A 20696-nucleotide genomic window follows, 5' to 3' on the forward strand; every position below is an offset into this window, starting at 1 on the left:
ATTATTGTAGTGAAACTAAAGAGCCTAGTGTAGTTCAAAAAAGGATTTATGGGGAAGGTTGCAAAGTTTTCTGTTTCGTGTACATAACTTTTGATGAATCAATGCCTCTACTGTTCTGTGGGTTGATATCTTCGCTCCCAAAGTAATTTGGTGTATATATGCATCCACATACATATGTAACTATTAGCAGCTGATTTACAGAATCCTCTTAGCAGATTTTTGAACTTAATTAGCGGTAACAATTTTTTTTTCCCTCCCTTCCCTGCCTATCCAATTACCTCCCTACGGCTCATACCATAGGGCACAATGAATTTTCTGAATCAGTAACCAGGGAATTTTCCTGTTAATTTAATTAGGGAACAATCTTGAACAAATGGATCAACCTGCATCGTTTATTTTAAGGTACACATCTCAACATGTCAATACTGTTTAGTACAAAAGGTGGTTCATGCACATGAAAGATGCAGAAAATTATTAATACTTGCAGTCTATGGCCCTTGAAAGCTTATATTGTGTTAATTAAGCAGTTTACTAATTCCTTGAAGGGCTATAACCTTCACCCACCTGCACTAGGAAATTTGGTTATTAAAATGAAAAATACATTTTACAATATTAGCTTTATAAACACCTGTCAATTTCCAAGTACAGATTAGAAGTATGTGAGAAGTCATTAGTGGTGTTAAAAAATGCTTTCATTACACGTTACACATGCAACAAATATCTGCTGCTTCTGCATTTGCCACTATTATATAGACAAGCCACTATTATCTGGACAACTGAGAAACCTAATAAAGTAGATCAGCATTCAATAAACATGTGAGTGATTTTAAAGAGGTACAATACGGATCAACTGTAAGATATGGTAAAATGGTAACATCACCTTGAATCTCATACAAGCAGATTTTGAAATTTAATTCTATATAAGTGGCTACATATTACGATTCATGTTTTTATGCATTGGCAACATGCCATTTACAAGAATCAACTGGTCATTGGATGCGTAAGACCACCAGTAACCAAAGTGTATGGCTATGCCACTCATAATCTTCATAAGATGCATTTGCATAAGAAATCAGTCCTTGAGTTTTCACTTTCACTAATCAAGGGTCCAGACCCAACCTTGGCAGACACACCTCAGATGATAGGAACATGTTTATAAGTGGTTCACAGCTAACAGTTTAAGTCTTGATCTCAAAAAGACTCTTATCATGCAATTTCAAGTAATTCCTGGATAACAAGTAAAAATGGAGTCAATACATGGGTAAACTAATCAAGAAGCTCATTCCAGCCTTGCCCTTACAAGCATCTATCATTGTGCTTATTTTGCATAATTTTACTGGCTGTTGTATTACAGAATTATCTTTTGGAGCAGTGCACCAGAAGTGAATAAAGTGTTTGCTCAGCAGAAGTGGGCAGTATGAATATTGTGTAAAGCAGATAACCACAAATTTTGTAGAAGCTTTACTAAGGATCTTTGAATTCTTACACTCACTTCCCAATATATTTACTCCTTAATGATTTTTCTTACTGATAATTTAAATCAGTTTTTACTGCACTGTGATATGCATAGTCTTGATATAATACACAAAAATAATTTTCACATAGACCTTGGCTATTTGTCCAGGGTTCAGAATGGAGGCACATACTCTGGTAGTAAGATATTTAACAAGCTCCTGTCCAACATAATGCAAAATATCAGGAACATCTACCAATTCAAAAGGAAATTAAAACATATCTCATTAACCACTCTTTCTACAAATTATATGAGTAATTCAGGGATTGAAATATTTTGATCGGTAAATGGCAAGTTGCAGGATTCATTATAAAGCTATTTGACAAGTGATATTGTACCATAAGTAGGACTCATATTTATATATGTAAAAATATTTTATTAGAAAAACACCATTGTAATCAAGTAAATATTAAACTACTAACAGCAGGTAAACAGCAGCTACATAATAAAACTAAGAACACAGCAGCTTTTTTAAAAAAGTAGCAGCTTTCTTACTAACTTACTCACCTACACCATCTAAACTTGAGTAAGGCATTAAGCAGTATAATGACAGATTACTGTTAATACAGTATACAGATTAAATTTGCATGATGTATTAGTCTCATGTTAATGTACACCTTGACTTGTTCCACATTCATGAAGGTTCCCCTTTTTGATACTATCTATGGAACACAACAAATGAATGAGTTCTGGAAATGAGATGCTAAAAGTATTCAATCCATTTTGCTATTTTGGAAACAAATTAACTGATGATGGCTGAAGTAGAGCAGCTATAAAATGCAGACTGACAATAGAGAGGAAAGTGTTTCTGAAAAGAGAACTTTACTAATATAAAATATAATTTTATGTGTAAGGAAGTGTAGCCTTGTAAGGAAGTGAAATGTAAATGATAAGTAGTTCAGAAAAGAAGATAATAGAAGATTTTGAAATGTGGTGCTACTAAAGAATGTTGAAAATTATATGAGAGTTCAAATAAATAATGAGGAGGCCATGAATCAAGTAGGTAAAAATGAAATTTGTGGCACAAATTGAATAAAAGAAGGGCTCAGTTGGTAGGACACATTCTGTGACATTAGTGAATCATTAGCTTGGCAGCAGAAATATGGAAGGTAAAAACTGTAGAGAGAGAGAAAGATTAGAATACAATAAGCCAGTTCAAATGGATTTACTTTGGCACAGTTACTTAATGATAAAGAGGTTTGCACATGAGCTGCATCAAAACAGTCTTCGGACTGAAGACCGTGATGATGTCAATGAAAACAACAACATTTAAAAAAATTGGAGTTTCATAATGTACCTGCGTCCTTCCTTTGTCGACGCCATGGCAGTGTTAAAGTGCCATGAACGCTTTCTGCATCAGAAACGTCTCCACCCAACAGCTGCCGCAATTCAGCATCTGCACGATCCTCCTTTGTGCGAAACTTGCCAACCTATAAAACAAAAAAAGTTCTTAAGGTTTTAAGTGACTACTTACACATGTACTCTTCATCATTTCCAGTTAATATCTGTAAGAGTAATGACTGTGTGTACATCATACCTCAGTAATCATCTTCCCACGTGTTTTGTTGCGTTCACGATGATTTGCTTTTTTCTCGAGTTGTTGCAGTACACGTTCTCGAGTAGTGCGATACTCAAGAGCAAACTCAGAAACAGTGCGGCAAAATTCATTTGGTCGTAAATCCTGCACTCGATGCATGGGAATCCCCAGCCATAGGAGAAATTTATGAAACCTTAAACACAAATATTTTTTTGTGTCATTCTTTCATGAGCTACATTATTACCAAGTTTTCTGTTACAGAAAAATAATTGGTTCAACATATACTGGTTTATTAGATGAATAAGTCTGCTCTGTAAAGAATTTTCGATAAATTGGCAACTGTAGGCATATCATCCAAATATGGAACATAAAATAATACTGCTAATTAGCTTCCAAAGAAAGATAAATGAAGTGAAGAACAAAACACACACACAAAATTGTATTGAAGTAATTGTTATAGTATTTATTACTAACCTGTTCATGACTCTTCTGTGTACTATCCCTAAAACAATAATCCTCTCAGCACAGTCTGCCAGAAAATCGGACATTCTGAAACAAACCAACTACCTTGTGACTCACCAACATATTTTAAATGAATAATTTTTGAATAGCAATGCAATAGACTTGAAATCACATTAAGTGCAAATGTCAGTTAACGGGCATACTTAAGGAGCTTAAGAAAGTGCTTTTATACATTTCAAATTTTCTTACATACACACACACACAAATTCTGATGTTTCTGTGTTGATTATTTACTCTTAGTGTGATGACATAGCTGGAAACAATATAAAATTTAAAACTAAACAATGGAAAATCCGGGATGAAATGTAACAATATTATGAAAAGGAAAGGTGCTACTCACCTTATAGCGGAGATGCTGAGGCGCTGATAGGCACAACAAAAAGACTGTCACAAATAAAGCTTTCAGCCATTAGGGCCTTTGTCAACAATAGACAACACACACACACACACACACACACACACACACATGCACACACAGACACACATGACTGCACTCTCAGGCAACTGAAACCACACTGAGTGCAGTTTCAGTTGCCTGAGACGGTAGTTGTGTGTGTGAGCTGCGTTTGCACTGGCACGTGTGCACATTTGTGTGTGTGTGTGTGTGTGTATCAAATATTGCAAGATGCTTATTTTTTTGAGTCAAGGCCTAGGAGACAACACAGTGCAGTCAATGATGGTACACCTTGCCAAAGCAAATGATACAAAACCTGAAGACTTCGAACCAAAAGCTGCTCCAGTTTAGGTAAGTCATGTGACTAGGGCCTCCCATCAGGTAGACCATTTGCCGGGTGCAAGTCTTTCGATTTGATGCCACTTCGGCGACTTGCATGTCAAATTTAGCTAAGCGAAGGCTATGTAAAGAGCTCACGTGATTTAAATTTCTGTCTCTATTCATTATACACTCCTGGAAATGGAAAAAAGAACACATTGACACCGGTGTGTCAGACCCACCATACTTGCTCCGGACACTGCGAGAGGGCTGTACAAGCAATGATCACACGCACGGCACAGCGGACACACCAGGAACCGCGGTGTTGGCCGTCGAAAGGAGCTAGCTGCGCAGCATTTGTGCACCGCCGCCGTCAGTGTCAGCCAGTTTGCCGTGGCATACGGAGCTCCATCGCAGTGTTTAACACTGGTAGCATGCCGCGACAGCGTGGACGTGAACCGTATGTGCAGTTGACGGACTTTGAGCGAGGGCGTATAGTGGGCATGCGGGAGGCCGGGTGGACGTACCGCCGAATTGCTCAACACGTGGGGCGTGAGGTCTCCACAGTACATCGATGTTGTCGCCAGTGGTCGGCGGAAGATGCACGTGCCCGTCGACCTGGGACCGGACCGCAGCGACGCACGAATGCACGCCAAGACCGTAGGATCCTACGCAGTGCCGTAGGGGACCGCACCGCCACTTCCCAGCAAATTAGGGACACTGTTGCTCCTGGGGTATCGGCGAGGACCATTCGCAACCGTCTCCATGAAGCTGGGCTACGGTCCCGCACACCGTTAGGCCGTCTTCCGCTCACGCCCCAACATCGTGCAGCCCGCCTCCAGTGGTGTCGCGACAGGCGTGAATGGAGGGACGAATGGAGACGTGTCGTCTTCAGCGATGAGAGTCGCTTCTGCCTTGGTGCCAATGATGGTCGTATGCGTGTTTGGCGCCGTGCAGGTGAGCGCCACAATCAGGACTGCATACGACCGAGGCACACAGGGCCAACACCCGGCATCATGGTGTGGGGAGCGATCTCCTACATTGGCCGTACACCACTGGTGATCGTCGAGGGGACACTGAATAGTGCACGGTACATCCAAACCGTCATCGAACCCATCGTTCTACCATTCCTAGACCGGCAAGGGAACTTGCTGTTCCAACAGGACAATGCACGTCCGCATGTATCCCGTGCCACCCAACGTGCTCTAGAAGGTGTAAGTCAACTACCCTGGCCAGCAAGATCTCCGGATCTGTCCCCCATTGAGCATGTTTGGGACTGGATGAAGCGTCGTCTCACGCGGTCTGCACGTCCAGCACGAACGCTGGTCCAACTGAGGCGCCAGGTGGAAATGGCATGGCAAGCCGTTCCACAGGACTACATCCAGCATCTCTACGATCGTCTCCATGGGAGAATAGCAGCCTGCATCGCTGCGAAAGGTGGATATACACTGTACTAGTGCCGACATTGTGCATGCTCTGTTGCCTGTGTCTATGTGCCTGTGGTTCTGTCAGTGTGATCATGTGATGTATCTGACCCCAGGAATGTGTCAATAAAGTTTCCCCTTCCTGGGACAATGAATTCACGGTGTTCTTATTTCAATTTCCAGGAGTGTAGTTACAGCAGACACAATGCAAATGAGTTTTTATGTAAGATGTATGATAAATCTGTCACAAGTGGTGAAAATTAGTTAACATGTCAGTGTAAATGGAAATGAAGTCCCATGCTTCTTGACAGAGCGTAGGGGAATGATGCAGGAGACCCACACCACCATACTAGGCAAGGTCCTGATGGAGGTGGTTTGCCGTTGTCTTCCTCCGACCATAATGGGGATGAATGATGATGATGATGATGATGATGATGATGATGATGAAGACGACACAACAACACCAAGTCATCTTGGGGCAAGTGAAAATATCTGACCCCGCCGGGAGTCGAACCCAGAACCCCAGGCTCGGGAAGCGAGAACACTACCGCAAGTCCATGAGTTGCGGAAAACTTGCCAGTAATTGCCATTTAAAATAAGACAGCCAGTTTTGCATTTATTAATGTAGCCGTTTTTCCTATAAACTTGTTTCGAATTTGTTCGTATTCATATTTCATCTTATTGTGCTGCTGTCCTTTGCCCTATACTTCTGGGGCAGGGAGATGGAGGGGTATCAGTATAGGAGTGGGGGAAGACACGTGCTACCTGTGGAAGCATGTAGGGACATGGTGGGAACAGGACAGTGGGCTGCTAGATGTAGATGCAGCATCGGGAGAATGTGTTGGGGTCAGGTAGGAAGGCCAAGGGAAAACGGAGAGAAGTACAAGAGGAAAGACTATACAGGTGCACTGGAGGGATAGAAGGCACATGTAGGGCTGGAGTGGGAACAGGGAAGGAGATAGGCAGGTGAAGGACAGGGGCTAGTGATGGATGAGGCAAGGCAGGATAGAGCAACGAAGGATATGTTACAGGAGTGTTCCCATCTGTGCAGTTATTCAGAAAAGTTGGTGTTGGTGGGCAGAATCTAGATGGTACAGGCAGTGAAGCAATATCTGAAGATTTGACTTCACCTTAAGACAACGGTGAGTTATTCATGTGTGAATGTGTGTGTGTGTGTGTGTGTGTGTGTGTGTGTGTGTGTGTGTGTGTGTGTGTGTTTTGCCTGTGTCTGATGAAGGGATTAGTCCAACAATATAGGAAAAGACAGATTGCTACTTACTGTGAAGATGACATATTAAGTTGCAGACAGCCACAATTAAAATACACTTACACTCAAGCTTACAGCCATAGCCTTTATCAGAAAAAGAAAGAGAAAAACACACCACTCATACACACAAGCAAGCACACCTCATACACACATGAAGGGTACTTTGGACCGGACTGCATTCTGATCTGAGCTGCCGAAGTTGGCAGCCATGTATGTGTGAGGAGTGCTTGCTTGTGTGAACAAATCATGTGTGTTTCTCTTTCTTTTTCTAACAAAGGCTGTGGCTGAAAGATTACGTGTAAGTATCTTTTAACTGTGCCTGACTGCATCTTACATGTCATCTTTATGGTAAGTAGCAATCTATCTTTTCCGATACTGTTGACAGTCCAACCTGGAGTTTCCATTATTTGAAGGATTTGCCCGATAAATAATAACATCTTCCAGCCTTCTTTCAATGTGCTTATCTAACACCTCAATGCCTCTTCTATGTGTTGAGTAGCAATCTATCCTTTTCTGATTGTTATTATTTCATCCCAGATTTTTCTTAGTACAGTACTCTGCATGTCACAAAATTGGTTTTATTAGTGCTAAAACTTATGATAGCTGACAATATCTAGCAACAAAGAGAGTTATTGGTAACAAAGACGAACAGTTAAAAATAAAATTTAAAAATGAATCAAAAGATTCCCCCCCTCCCCCTGACTGGGGTATGGAGCAAAGTTGATGTTCTAACTCATCCCAAAGATGTTCCACCGGCTAAGTTGGGACTCCGAGCAGTCCAGCCTGATTCAGGAATGTTACTGTTCACAAACCATTGCCTCACAGATGTTGCTTTACGACACAGTGCATTGTCATGTTGATACAAAAAAATCATCATCTCTGAAATATTCCTCTACTGTACAGAGCACACAATGCTGTAAAAGTGATTACATCTTTTTGAATTTGGCATTTTCTTAAGCACAATGAGGGAATCCTAACTATGACAAACACCCTCACCATTGTTAACACCACCTCCTCCATACTTCATTGTTGGCACTACACATGACAGTAAATAATATCGTCCAGGAATCTGTCAAACAGAAAACCATCCATCAGATTGGCACAGGATATAGCATGATTCACCACTCCAATCACTTGTTACATTGTGTACTGTCCAGTGGCATCATTCTTTAGACCAGTTCAAACATCACTCAGTACTGTCTCCAGAAATGTCTGGCTTATGAAGAGCAGCTCAGTCATTATACCCAATACTTTTTAATCCCCTACAAGTGGTCACTGTGGTAGCTGGACTGCTGGTAGCTCTCTGGAAATACCGAGGAATTCCTTCTGCTGAGTGCCTGGTCTTGGTGCAGTTGTAGTTGTTCCTTCACATTTCCACTTCACAATCATATCATGAACAGTCTGAAATATGATCTGATGGATCTTATACTAAGGTGACATCCAATGATTGGTCCACTTTTGAAGTCACTGAACTCTCCTGACTTACTTATTTTGAAGTTACTGCTTCTCTACTGACAACACAATACTCCCAGTTTCCTTTTCAATGGCAGATTCACCTCTCATTACATCTAGTCATCAGTTCCATGTTAAATAGGGGTGTCTTGATACTTTTGATCAGATAATGTACTTACAAACAAAGCTAATATGGAATCAGTAATATTTACAGCAGATGATAAAACATAACTATGGCATGAAGTGTGTAAACTGGGAAGAAAAGGAGAGTAAAAGAAAACTAAGTAAACTCATAAAACTGACTACAGATAACTTACTTTGTCTTCATAGTGAAGCCATCATGCTTTGCAATAACTTTTAGATGGTCCCAAGAGGCTTTGCACTCTTGCTCCATTTTCTGAATGTTGGCAGCAAGCTCATCAAAATCAACTTTCGATGCACGTGTAACAGCACCAATCTCTGAATACAAGTCTGTTGAATCTGGAAATTTTTCCATAACCATATGACAAAGGTGGTGCAGCAGAGAGTGTTTATGCACTGTGTCCTTTACTTCTGGAACCTTTGCCAAATATTCTATTTGAAATCCTTTCACCTGAACAAAAATTAAATATAGGGTTTCAGTTGCACTGTGGGCCTTTGTGAATTTCATATCAAAAAGAGTACATAACCACATTAAAGATACCCATTTAAGCAAACTGTTCAGTGTTGATACTCACAAAAAACAAACAACAAAAAATTGCACATACAATATTTCCATACAGATCTCTATAAAAGAAGAGCCTTTACATTGCTGATGATCTATCACTTTCAGTGAAGTATAAGTCACTCAAAAAACTATAGCATATAGGTTAGGATGGATACAAGCAGAGGCTGGAAACTGACAATACTGTCTAAGCAAATCTCATCAGTGACATTTTTTACCCTACTTTGGAGAATCATACAATATGGGAAACTGAAAGATTAACTGTTTATTTCATTTATCATAATTTAAAATGATTTATGTTTCTTTGGCAAAATATATGTTACAATAATGAATAAAAAGGTCCACAAACATTAGAGCTTTTGCCATCAAATATTATCCACTGTGTTAATGGTTAATTTGGAAAGAGAAATAGAAGTTTTGCAAAACAATACAATAATTCAGAAAAAATACATTTTTACAAGATGCTAACCACAGAAAACTATTAGCATGAGCTCTTGACTAGTTTTACAGCTGATGCTGCTGCACTACTAAGTGCAGAAATAATATGTTTCACACCATGATGATTTCTTCTAATCAAAAGTAACAATATACAATAAAATACAAGTTCCCAATAATTAACCTAATAAAAAACTCTTTTTTTATGTTGTGATGCCACTTAGAATAATTTAAAAGAATGGGTGGCTTGTTCCTTAGCTTTAAGCCTACACTCACAAGCTACAATATAAATAAAGTCTGAACCTCAAACATTTCATCCTCTGATCCTATTAGCTACGTCAATTTTTAAGTAGTATTCAGATCTCAGTCAAGATTTTATACTTCAATTCAAAACAGTTTATTAAAGAATGTGTATTATATACATTTCTCAGTGTGTTCATCTTACCTCACTTCCATTTAGAAAAATACCAATTGAAAGCAAGGTACTAAGAATACCACGGAATGTTTTGTTGGATTTAAGAGTCTCCATTCCTTGCTTAAGATCCATGAGAGGTTCTGCTACTTCCTGTAGGTTAAGAAATTGAAATCAATTTATTACTTTATTGCAAGGAATTACAATAGACAGAAATATTTCAAAGATGGATGATGAAATACTTCAATAAAACAAAATTATCTGAGATTTAGCTACACAGGCAAATAACACATACATGTTTGAAAAATATCAGTCTCTATTAAATAAATACAAAAACTATGTTCCAATGACACAATAATCTATTGTTACTGCAGCTACAACATATAAAGCTACATTGGGAAAATAGTTTTCAATTCCAAGCATGTATTGCTATGTGAAACATGAAATTATTGCTCCTTCACTTCCTAATTATGTTCTGCTCAAATGTCAATCTTCACTCATGCCTTTCCTGAAATCTGAAATCTAGGTAATCTTTTTCCTGTTCTCTCAGAAGTAATTTCTTCAGCTCTTGAAACTACTGTAATTCAGACAAATACCCTGTCACACTTATTGTATATATGATTCTATATTCTCTGGATGACTCCCCCCCCCCTATTCAAACTACCTTTTTAGCAATAATTCAGCACCTTAGAAAGAAGGTTGAAACTAGAATTTCTGTTTATATACAGTCTGCAAGTTACTGCTGTGGAGGTCCCTTCCCTTACTTCTGTCAATTTTTTACCAGACCTGAAGACAAATAACTGCCACAGGCATCCCTGGCCAGTGTAAGTTTCTGCATGGCCGCAATATGTCACTTTGATCTGTAATTGACAGAAAGACTGCAAGAATGCGGCCAGAGTACTGCGGGAGAAGAGAACAAAGCTCGGCTCCCATTGTACAGGAAAGGGTAGCAAGAACCAGTTGTCACCACCAACCATTAAAGAAGCAACACTTTTAGTGATCTTTAATTGCTGATCAATGATGACAAAAGTTATCTGACGTACCAAGGAAGTAAGTAGGAATCAGTATTTCCCAGAAAATCTGGAGAAAGTATTGACATGAGCTGGATCCAAAGGGCACTCTGAGATAGGAGGTAGTCACAATGTTGCACAAAGAATGAACTGGGTTCAGATGGCATCCAGAATGATAAGCAATATTACTTTGGCATAATTCAATGAACAGTTATGGTATCAGAAGTAGTCAGATGGCAGCTAAAATAATTAGACTAGTTTGATTCTCTTGGGGCCAACTATATAATCATTGCTTACTGGAGATCAACTCTGGTCTTACTTCAAAAAATGGATCCAGTTCACAAATTTGCTGTATTGTATGAGACTCAAACTGTCTCAGCTGAATGAGATTCAGTGTTCATTAGAATTAGCATAAGGCATGGTTGGCTACACCACTAAGTCAGCCAGTGACACAATTATCATGCTTTGATCACAAATATAACTGAGCTTTGTAGGTACACAGTATTTATTGTTGTAGTTTTTGTGTCATTAAGATAGAAGAAAATAGGTGGACGATACTAGTCAAACTTCCTCAAAAAATTTCCCCAAAGTTGAGGAACACTGAGATAGTCAGGATATAAATGAAACAATATAATTTTCGCTACTTAATACTTCTGAACATTGAACACTGCTCACCACAGTGGCTGAGAACACTAGGAAAGCAGCATGTGGCATATTCAGGAAATCTGGTTTCAAGGCTTAGTGCTCTCATAATTATCTTTATAACAATATTGTACAAAAAACATCATTCAGCAGCTAATAATTCATGGCCATCAGGCAATGGATGTCAGAATGGTGTGGCCGATATGACTGCAAACATAAATGTAGAGTGGAGACAACTGTGTTATCATATAAGGCTTTCAGCTGTTTGTTAAATCTGATGCAAATGTACATATTCTAGATTGCTGGTCATGGATTTTGGTAGTTTTCTATGCGGCTGAAGGTTTCACTAGTTTGCATGTTTTAAAGTCATTGTTATTCAACACTACAGAAGCTGTGGGCACAAAGAGTACACATTTGCACTGTCTGGTCCAGTACAGCTGTCATTAACACAAAGGTTGGTTTGACCACCACAGTGATGTACTGTGCATGATTTGTTTGGAGGTGGTGTACCCTTAGCTTCCTCACACCTTTGAACAGACACACAGATATAAGGACCTACTGTTTAACATGGACTCTGATCTACAATGGAACTCAGCATGATTCTAGTTCATGGTGAATAATTGAGTGTAGTTCAATCTGAGTCCATTTCTTCTAATAATCTAAAATCATACAATTGACTCTTATTGACTATGAGTTACATTGAGTGATAACCCATATTTAGAAACCTTGTGTAAAAAAGTTGTTGAATATGTTAAGACAGCATAATTTCCATAATGTGAATGCAGAGCCTACAAGACTAAAAGCACACTTTGATGATGTTTTTGTTAACTGTCCTCATGTTATGTGTTCTTCCAAGGTGAATGGTTAATTTTCTCAGATCAGACCTTAGTCTAACAAAATATAACATGGGAAAACTAATACGCCAGCTCAGAGTAACAAACAGGCTGGGATTATTTTTAAGAGGTACTTCAACCCTCAAATTAGTTTACAAAACCTTCCAGAATTATTTAATACTTTGATATATCACTGTTCTACAAAAAAAACCTTTTTTCTATTTCTGATAAAAAATATTGTGATCCTAGTTGTATTTTGAGTGCTGAATTGAAAACTGTTTTTGGTTTTTTTCTGTCAGGGATAGTTTATGAGTAATCGCAATTTTATTTCTCTTTTCAGATTCTGCTATAGTGCAGCAAACGTGAGGTGAAACTCGACAAACAAATGCACATCTTTATGATGTTATAAGTTCATCACATTAATGGAGGGTGGGATCTAACATATAACACAGTAACCTTTGTGTATACACTTTGAAGCATTTATTTGACATGAGAAATTACAGAAAATTGACAAACAATGAGCCACTGCCTTGTAATGCACATCACTTTTTTCTCTTGTATTGTGAATCTTTCTTCTCTCGAATGATATTCCAGCAATAATCTGCTAACATAGAAGGTACCCCCTTCCCTTCATAGCGCCTTTCTATGGTAGAATTTCTATGGTAGAAATTTCTTTATGGAATCTTTCCCCATGTTCATCCGATACGTCACTACAACTCTCTGTGAAGTAGTCCAGATGAGAGACCATCATATGTACCTTCAAAGACATATTGCACCCCAAATCCTGATATTCTTTGATCATATCCTTCACCATTGCTTTGTAGTTAGTAGCTCTTCTTCTTCCGAGGAAGTTTTCCGACACCATCTTGAAACAGTCCCATGCGGTTTTTTCTTTATCAGTTAAACATGCTTCAAAATTTGCATCTTTCCGCAGCTCCCTGATTTGTGGGCCCACAAATACACCTTCCTTTATTTTTGCAGCTGAAAGACAGGGGAATTTGGTAGCTAGATATGCAAACCCACATCCTGTTGGATCCATGGCCTTCACAAATTGTTTCATCAGGCCAAGTTTGATGTGAAGAGGTGGAAGTAGTATATATTCAGGGGCTACCAGACTTTCACGTTGTACATTGTTTTCGCCAACTTTCCATCTTCACCTAGGTCATTTCTTTTTCACGTAGTGAGAATTTCGGTCTCGACTATCCCACTCGCAAAGAAAACAGGCATACTTTGTGTAACCTTGTTGCATTCCCAGTACCATAGCAATTACCTTGAAATCTGCACATATTTTCCATTTGTGTTCATTGTATTTTAATGAATTTAGCATCCTTTGTACGAATTCATAATTCTCTTTTGTCAAACTAGCGTAAGCTACTGGAACAGAAGGTATTTTATTTCCGTTATGGAGCAAAACACCCTTCAGACTTGTTTTCGATGCGTCTATGAAAAGTCTCCACTCCTGTGAAATATAAGTGAAGTTCAGCACTTTCATCAGGCCAGAAACGTCATTGCAAAATGTCAGTGCTTCGTCAGTTGAAAAATAAGAAATAAAGGCATGTTCTCTGTGCCTGAACACTGATTTTAGTACTTTGGTGCAGTAGATTATACTCTTGTAATCTTGAACCAAGCAGCTGCGCCTTTTGTTTACTTAGTCCTAGATCACGTACTAAATCATTTAAATCTGCCTGTGTTAACAAATGTGGCGATGACTCACTTGTGTAGTGCTATAAAGAATCATCATCTGTGATTTCTTCAGTACTACTTATTTCACTGTCACTCGGAATTTGACCTCAAGCTCTTGAAGGTACTGGAAGGTTGTCAGAATGCTGCACTGGCATTCTCGCTGAAGGCAGATCTGGGTAAACAATGTGCCTCTTCGACTTTTTGTTTGTAAAACACTGAATTTTTGTTAGACAGTAATAACAATCAGTAACATGGTCCTTAGGCTCCCTCCACATCATGGGAACAGCAAACAATGCCACATTCTTTCCACCACTGAATTAGTTTGCAGTAACATGTAGCACAACAGAAATGTGGTGCCCATTCTTTATCTTGGTCTCCTACCTCTATTCCAAAGTAATGTTTGTATGCTTTCTTTATGACTGAAGAAATTTTCTTCCTATTTCTGGCAAAAGTGAACTTCCCACAGATGTAGCAGAAGTTGTCCGGCTTATATCGACATCCACGATGACGTGACATTTCTGCACATTTAAAAATACCACTTTGGTAATACACCTGTATTAAATTAATAGTAGGGAACTAGAGGAACACTGATGTGTAAAAACAAGCAGTTGTTTTAACTTCAGCACCAGGCTCAATCAGTTTACACATAGGAACTAAAAAATTCAACCGTGCTCGGAAATATGACAGAAAGTTACTTGTCAGCCAAAAAAAAACCCACTCGTTAAGACTGACACAAGTTGCGGCTAACACCACTGTTGTAAACTCGATGCACCTGCCCCTAGGAGGCTTGAAGCTTTACTGCCGAGGCAGCGACCGGCTGTCGCCGTTCGAGTTAATGAGATGTTTCAGGTGGTCTTAATGACATAGGTGTGGCGGGGGATAACCTAATGATGTCTGATTCTTCCCACCTGCTGTTGCACAAGAAATTATCACGTTCTATCACTACTGGATGCGGCAACATACCCGTATCTCTCTATAACGTCTCTGTGTTTGCCATGAATTGTGAAATAAAAAGTATCCCTGACAACGATATTTTGTTTACATATTTGAATTTCCCACAGTAAAATGGTCTAGAAGCACATACTTTAATATCAGAAATAGAACCCATGTCGAACAGTATATGGCTCATGTACTGAGGGTAGCCATTGTCCACCATTGCATTTATACCCCTGTGAGCACATTTCAGTTTTAAGCAAGCAGCCTATAAAATTCAGTCAGTGATTAAAACAAAGACACTAAATACATGAATTGATACATTTAAATAGCTGAAATCAAGACGATTCTGAAAAATCTCAATTTATTCACAGTCGATCAGATCATTTTGAGCGCTGGCTCAACACAGGATATATTGATGCAAAGATATAAAATGAAATAATTAAGATCTTATGATATCAAGTAACATATAGAATCTATTCAAGATAGTCATACTAAGAACAATTAAATTGATTATACGTCTAGCAGTCGATGTAGAGCAGTTTTCAGGCAGTACGCACAAATCTAACATCGCTGAATAAAACACCCAGTCTCTAACTCTCAGCTTAAATGTTAAATCACTGACTCTTGAAAATGCATTACTTGACATACGTACATGTGTGGAACTTCATCACCTAAATGATCTTACCAGATCGGCGTCCACCAGCAAAAGACCTTGAAAAACTCTCTCTATGCTCTCAGTTCAATGTGAATCATGTGACCAACTACTCTGGTCAACAGTTCATATGTGACCAACATGCATTTGATCACAAAAGAGTCATTTATGCTTAACATTTTAACTATATGCACTGAAAATTGTTTGGCAGAAATCTTTGATTGTTCTTTAATTTCATTCATAGCTACTATAAAGTTCATTTATTATTATTATTATTATTATTATTATTACATCATCAGAATTGACACACACTATTATTCCTATTTTTAATCATTACATCTTCAGCATTGACACACACTAGTTAAGACTCTTACTTTATTTACTCCTGCTGTTTCCACACTGCATTATTCTAATGTCTTATTTTGTAATACTAATCTTCAACTTTTCTTACAATAAAAGTACTATCAAATCTTATCATAATCATAAATGCATAAATTAGACTGATTTTTGGTGGATGATTTGTCTGGCACACAGGATTAGTATAAGGTGCCCAAAATTAAATTTCCAGTTTCAAAGTGCTGAACAAAGAAAAGCACTTCTCAGAATATCAAATTTGAACAGAATATTAGTGACATAGGGGCAAACACCATGGGAAAATAATTGACAATAGATGGCACTGTCAGTGTCAGAATATCCACATCAACAGATGCACGGCACACAGCTATTTCTCAGTTTGTGCCGAGATGCCACACATCACATTCTCCATGAAGGATCATGCGCTGCTGGTATAGCTCCTTTACAAGAATGGTGACTGCACATCAGTAGCCCTGCAGACGTTCTGGACACTCAACAAGCACTGGTGCGATATCTGCTAAGGATCAGGAGGAAATGATTACAAAATTTGAAAAGACAGGTTCTTTTGAAGTGCAATGTTGCAGAAGGAAGAAAGAAGCTGATCAACGTCCATCAAAGATGTAACATCAACACCACAGGAGAGGTCACGCAGCGGTGTGCAAACATGCAATGCACGGGGAATTGCCTGAACGTTGGACATGCCTGTGAGCACAGCGCATAAAATCCTATGAAATATCCTGCAACGCTATCCATTCAAAATCACCCACATTCAGGAGTTGCTTCCTGCTGACCTGCCAACTAAACAAATGTTCACTATGGAATTTCTTGCTTGCATGGAACTGGACAATGAATGGACATAAAACATTCTGTGGACAAACAAAGCCCATTGCCATCAGCAAGGACATGTCAGTATGCAGAGATGCAGAATATGAGCAACAGAAAATCTGCAATGACATCAATCAGCACCACTTTACTCTGAAAAGGTAACTATCTGGTATGGAATGACAGCATCGTTTATCGCAGGGCCATATTTTTTTCAAGGAGATGAGTTCTGCGGGTCCTGTTACCTGTACCGTTACTGGTAAACATTATGAGAGTTTTTTGTGTGCCAACATCATTACAACCCTTCAACAGATGGATGTGTGGGTAAGATCATTTTTATGCAAGATGGCACTCCTCCGCCCATTGCACAGCCAGTGAAGTGGTGGCTGCTGCAGAGTCATTTCAGAAAGGCTAGAGTTATCAGCTGTTGTTTCCCTACAGCCTGACAGTCCAGATCCCCTGATCTTAATCCTTGTGACTTCTGGCTGCGGAGTTAGCTGAAAGTAGTTCTGTTCAGTGCTCCATTTACAAACATAGGTAAAAAGAAGGACACATTGCACATCACATTCTGAACATGACTGCCAAGACACTCAAGTTTATTGTCGAGCACGCTGTTTCTCAGTTTCAACTTGTGGCAGAAAATGGCAGACAGCATATTGAAAATGTCTTGTGCCAGTCTCACAACAATTAGAAACCAATGTTAGTCTGCTTTATACACAGTTCTTGCTTGGCCCCAGGACCATGAAAAACTGATGTAATTTTGCTGTTTACATGGCATTTGGCTCCAGGATAATTAAAAATTGAAGCCTTTTGTTCTTTACGTGGTTTTTGCCTCAGGAAAATTAAAAACTGACTTTCCCATCCAATGTGGTATGATCTTGCTGTTGTGGATGGGCTCACCTAACTCAGAGTGACATAACTGTTGACTGCTGAACTTCTGCAGTCATGCACACTGAACAGTGTGGATATTGTAATTTGCAACTTGAACTATAGCCATCATACTGTAGTTCAGCTGTCATTTGTAGCCAGCCCCATTAATGTTAATAATATACTTATTAATTCCTGAGTCTCATGCATTTGCGGTTGAGATTTTAAGAGCATTGGCAACATATTGCACTGGCACTTGTGATTATGTTTCCAAATCGGTTTCATCTCCTTGTCAGAAAATTCTCATCAAAATTCCACATAGAATGCAAGTTCCACAGAAGACAGTGCAGTAGCTGTGGTATCTGTGTTATTATGCGACACTGTCACCTTCAACTAGTTCCTCTTCCCCTACTTCAACATTGAATTCAAGTTTGTTTTGCTTGTACAGTCCTTTTATAAACTCCTCCCAGCTTACTGTTTTCCATTCTTAGCTTAAGAATGGCTTGTCATCCGAGTTCTTGATATGCATACAGCTGCTTCTTTATTCTCCAAAGGTAACTTTTGATATCCCTATAGGTGGTATCTACGTTCCTTGTTACACATGTGTATGTAGCCTTCCATTTGTCCTCTATCAATTCCTGCTTAGCTATTTGCACTTTCTGTTAATTTACACATCTGAATTTCCTATTATGTGCTTCATTTTCTGCATTTTTATATTTTCTCTTTCATTAATTAAATTCAGATTTGAACTAGGCTCTTTTTTACCTATTTTCTCCTTTGCAGCCCTCACTATTCCATCTCTTTCCACTCTTTTCCCCTGTTTCAGCCAATCATTGCTTAAAACACCCTCTGTAACTGACAATAACCTCACATTCTCTCAATTTATCCAGGTCCTATCCCCCTAATTTCTTACATTTTTGCAATTCCTTCAGTTTTAATCTGCAGTCCACAGCCAGTGAATTATGGTCAGAGTCTATACCTGCCACTGGAACTGTCTTACAGTTCAAAATCTGGTTTTGAAATCACTGTCTTACCATTATACAATGTATCTGAAATCTTCCAGTGTCTCCAGGTCTTTTCACATTAGTCTTAAACCAAGAGTTAGCAAAGATAAAATTATACATCGTGCAAAATTCTACCAGGCAGGTCCTCTTTTATTCCCTACCCCCAGTCCATATTCTCCAACCACTTTTCCTTCTCTTCCTTTTCTTATTATTAAAGTCCAGTCCCCCAAAGGAATTAAATTTTCATCTCCATTAACTACCTGAATAATTTCTTTTATCTCTGCATACATTCTTTCAAACTCTTCATTATCTGTAGAGCTGGTTAGCATATAAACCCGTACTGCTGTGCTGCATGTTAGCTTCATGTCTGTCTTGTCTATGATAAAGCATTCACTATGCTGTTAACAGTAGCTTAACTGCATTCCTGTTTCCTTATTCTTTTTTAGACCTTTTTCTGCATTACTCCTATTTGATTTTGTATTCATTAACATGATTTATAAATTTATGTCTTGTAAAAGGTATCTCTTCTGAGCCCCTAAAACATCCAAGTAGACACCAATTATTTAAGAAAGGTAGCAAAGACCTGCTTAACTATAGACCATTTTCATTAATTTGAATGCTATACAAAGTCTTTGAAAGCATCATGTATCAGCAAACATTTGACTACTTAGAACTGAATAAGATATCAAGCTCTTCACAGTTTGGTTACAGGAAGGTAAGGTCAACAGTATCACCCACAGAATTCTTGGTAACAGACATTTTATCAGCACTTGAAGACAATGTTTAAAGACACATTTTCTTCTGTGATGTAAACAAGAGTTAGTTAGTTAGTTCCATAGTCCATAGATCATTTTGCATAATAAGATGCAATGATGTGGAACTAGTCATTTTACATTCACATCACAAATTAATTTTGACTGTCTGAACATTCTGTTTTGGTCAGTAGATTGGAGTACCACAAAATTTGTGATGAAAGTTTAATGCTATTCAAATCATATTTTTATAAGAGAAAGCTGGTTGTGAGTTCTGGAGGTCATCTATCAAACCCACTTTTTGTTCAATATGGAATGCTTCATGGACCAAAGTTAGGACCCCTTCTATTCATTGTACAGGTAAATGACTTACCAGAAAATAGTGACGTAAAGACAAATATGTAGCACATGATACAACTTTTGTTTCTGTAAACTCTTTAAGGCTGGACCTTATGAACAATATGAATCTGGTGAAAGAAAGGCCAGCATCTTCATATAAGGAAAAAAGTTTAATAGTAAACAAAAAAAGACCCAAAATATATGGTTCAGCCTATAAAAACTTGCCATTGCAGAGGAACAAAATGTAAACTTGTTAAGGTCAAACAATGGAAAATCCAGGATGGAATGTAACAATATTATGAGAAGGGAAGTTGCTTCTTGTCATAAAGTGGACTGCAGTCTCACACAATTGAAACCACACTGGCAGTGTGGTTTCAGTTGCATGAGACTGCAGTCGTGTGTGTGAGTTGTGTTTGTGTGAGTGTATGAGTGTGGATATGTGTGTCTATTGTTGACAAAGACCTTAATGGCCAAAAGCGTTAATTGTGACCAGTCTTTTTGTTGTGCCTGTCTGCTACTCAGCATCTCCGCTATATGGTGAGTAGCAACTTTCCTTCTCATAATACTGTAAACTTGTTAAGATTTATGCTTGACAACTATCTAACTTGGAACTATCATGCTGAGCACATAACAGTTTTGATATCCACAGCAATATATTTACTGAACATTGATGTTCTATTTAATTTTAGAATATGTAATGACAGAATATTTCACATTTTTTTCAACCTCTGTTACGCTGTGGGTTAGTATTATAGGGAAACAGCAAAAGCATATCAGAAGAACGCAATCAGAGTAAGTGCAAGGGTACATAACACAATACATATT

The 20696-nt window shown here is 38.6% G+C and overlaps 1 protein-coding gene across 7 annotated transcripts in view; it reads right to left on the minus strand.

Annotated features, from left to right (window-relative positions):
* LOC126259290 (FH1/FH2 domain-containing protein 3) overlaps positions 1-20696 on the minus strand; it is a 690456-nt gene that overhangs the window by 44856 nt on the left and 624904 nt on the right. For all 7 annotated transcript variants that reach the window (XR_007546495.1, XM_049955939.1, XM_049955941.1 and 4 more), the window contains 5 exons: positions 10011-10130; positions 8745-9019; positions 3525-3599; positions 3051-3243; positions 2811-2943 (listed from right to left, as the gene is read on the minus strand). Coding sequence is in view for 6 of the 7 variants with exons in the window: in XM_049955939.1 (XP_049811896.1) it covers positions 2811-2943; positions 3051-3243; positions 3525-3599; positions 8745-9019; positions 10011-10130 (796 nt within the window). In the remaining variant the exon portion in view is untranslated. The remainder of the gene's footprint in view (positions 1-2810; positions 2944-3050; positions 3244-3524; positions 3600-8744; positions 9020-10010; positions 10131-20696) is intronic.

Source organism: Schistocerca nitens, chromosome 5 (assembly GCF_023898315.1).
Source record: "Schistocerca nitens isolate TAMUIC-IGC-003100 chromosome 5, iqSchNite1.1, whole genome shotgun sequence".
Taxonomy (NCBI): domain Eukaryota; kingdom Metazoa; phylum Arthropoda; class Insecta; order Orthoptera; family Acrididae; genus Schistocerca; species Schistocerca nitens.